We start from the raw sequence: 1,949 nt of genomic DNA on the forward strand, positions 1-1,949 counted from the left end.
CAGAGAGCCCTCGCTGCTATCTCGACTCGGCTCCTGTCGAGGAGGGGGGTGGGGTGGGTTTAGTTTTCCTTTATTTACCGAAACCCAAGGGGCAGTTGTTGCTCTAAAGGAACTGGTATCTCGTCCGTCCTTCGCTTCCTGAGTGTACAATCAGAAGGGAAACTCCATGGCCAAACCTCCCCGCTCCAGGCTGGGAATTGTCCTGAAGGGAAGAGCTTCGCTGCCACTTTAAGGCATGGAGGAGTCTCTAGTGACCGATCGGAGTTTTTCCCTGGTAAGTTTAGGTTTGTCAATGCCATTCAGGCGGTTTGGCTTCTGCCCCAACAAACAAAAACCAAAATGAAAACTAAAACAAAAAGTAAAAAACACAACTTAAAAGTGCACCAGATACACGAAGTTGTTTTGCTTTTTCTAATGCAAAATGCCCATAACTTCTTTTCCTTAAGTATCTCTTTAATACCAAACAAACCGTACAACCAGCCTGCTGAAATGTTATTGTGTGTCTGTGTGTTTTCCTCTCCTGTGCGGTTTGAAGTAGCAGATATTTACAAGCCAACACCATAAAAGAAAACCAAGAGCAAAACCAACGAACAGAACTGCACAAGCAGTAGAAAGTTTGATAACTTGGGATGCTTTTCTTAGCGATGAAACAAAACAATAACAGAAATCTATGGTCGATGATCAACATGCTATAGTTAAACAAGAAAATGGTACAAAATAGAAATTATTACCATACATGTCCAGCATGCAGGATTAATATTTTTAATGCAGATTTTCGTATTTTTCTATATAATCAAGCAGGCAATAAAACTGATGAGTTTTTTTTCCTTTCATTCTTTCTTTCTTTCCTTTCTTAGATTCAATGTCCCATCTGAGTCCTGCAACTTATGTCTCAAAGCAGGCAATATATGAAGAGTCTGCATATATTGTCCTTTTTATTTATTCTCTTTTTTCCAAGCAGGTAAATTGTGCATGAGATGGTGCTGGGTATGTCCTCTCTCTTCCCGAGCAGGCAGCATGTAATAGATGGCTTGTTCATTGTCCTTTTTATTATTATTCTCTTAAAGTCCATCTCGTTTGGCAAGCGAGCGAGCTATAAACTGCTTCACTTGGCCTTTTCTCCTTGGCCTGTGCCTCTGTCCCTCTCTCTAACTCACAAACGAAAGTCCAAAAGTTGCACTTCACCTCTCCCATCCCCACCCCCAGCCTACTCTTCCCACAGCTACTCTAGAAGACTTGGATGCTGCAAAAACAAAACAAAAAAGTCAAGTCTCTATTTTTCCTCTCCTTTCTCTCTAGTCAAGCAGACAGATGGATGGAGATGTCAGAGGAGGATGGGAGCGGGGGGAAGGTGATGGGGTCAGGTTTGGGGGGCAGGGGGGTTTTGTTTGTTTTTTAATCATTTTTGTTAAGCACTCACATGAAGAACTCGGGGGAAGATGGGTTGTCACTGGTGGAGCCGGCCTCTCTGAAGCCATTGCTGGCAAGTTTCTCACACTTGAGCTTGTAGGCGTCTCTCTCTCTGGCGAGCCGGGTCACTTCTTGCTTGAGCTGTTCCACCTGCTGAATGAGCTGCGTCTTTTCGTTCTCCAGGTGGTGTTTCTGCTGGACACGTTTATACCTGCAGGACTGGGCATAGCCCCTGTTCTTCAAGGTCCTCCTCTTCTGCTTGAGGCGGATCACCTCGTCTTTGGTGAAGCCTCGGAGGTGCCTGTTGAGCTCCCTCACAGACATGGAGACCAGCTGGTCATCTGAGAACCGGTCCTCCACGCTGCTGGAGGGGGGATGCTGCTGGTGCGAGTTCTGGAGCTGCTGGGAGGAGCTGGAGGAGGTGGAGGGAGTGGGAGAGGCCTGGTGGTGGTGGTGGTGGTGATGGTGAGGGTGCCCGCTGCCGGCCAGGTCTTCATGAGTGACGGCAGGGTACTGGTGGTGGTGCTGGTGATGGTGAT

At 46.7% G+C, this 1,949-nt stretch overlaps 1 protein-coding gene across 1 annotated transcript; it reads right to left on the reverse strand.

The window, feature by feature from the left end:
- Nucleotides 1-1,378: 1,378 nt before the first annotated feature.
- Nucleotides 1,379-1,943, reverse strand: LOC104411187 (transcription factor MafB). The gene has a single exon (XM_010021554.1). The coding sequence runs from the start codon at nucleotides 1,732-1,734 to the stop codon at nucleotides 1,417-1,419; it is 318 nt and encodes a 105-aa protein (XP_010019856.1). The 5' UTR covers nucleotides 1,735-1,943; the 3' UTR covers nucleotides 1,379-1,416.
- Between the last annotated feature and the right edge of the window lie 6 nt (nucleotides 1,944-1,949).

This window comes from Nestor notabilis, unplaced genomic scaffold (assembly GCF_000696875.1).
Source record: "Nestor notabilis isolate BGI_N333 unplaced genomic scaffold, ASM69687v1 scaffold27059, whole genome shotgun sequence".
Classification (NCBI taxonomy): domain Eukaryota; kingdom Metazoa; phylum Chordata; class Aves; order Psittaciformes; family Psittacidae; genus Nestor; species Nestor notabilis.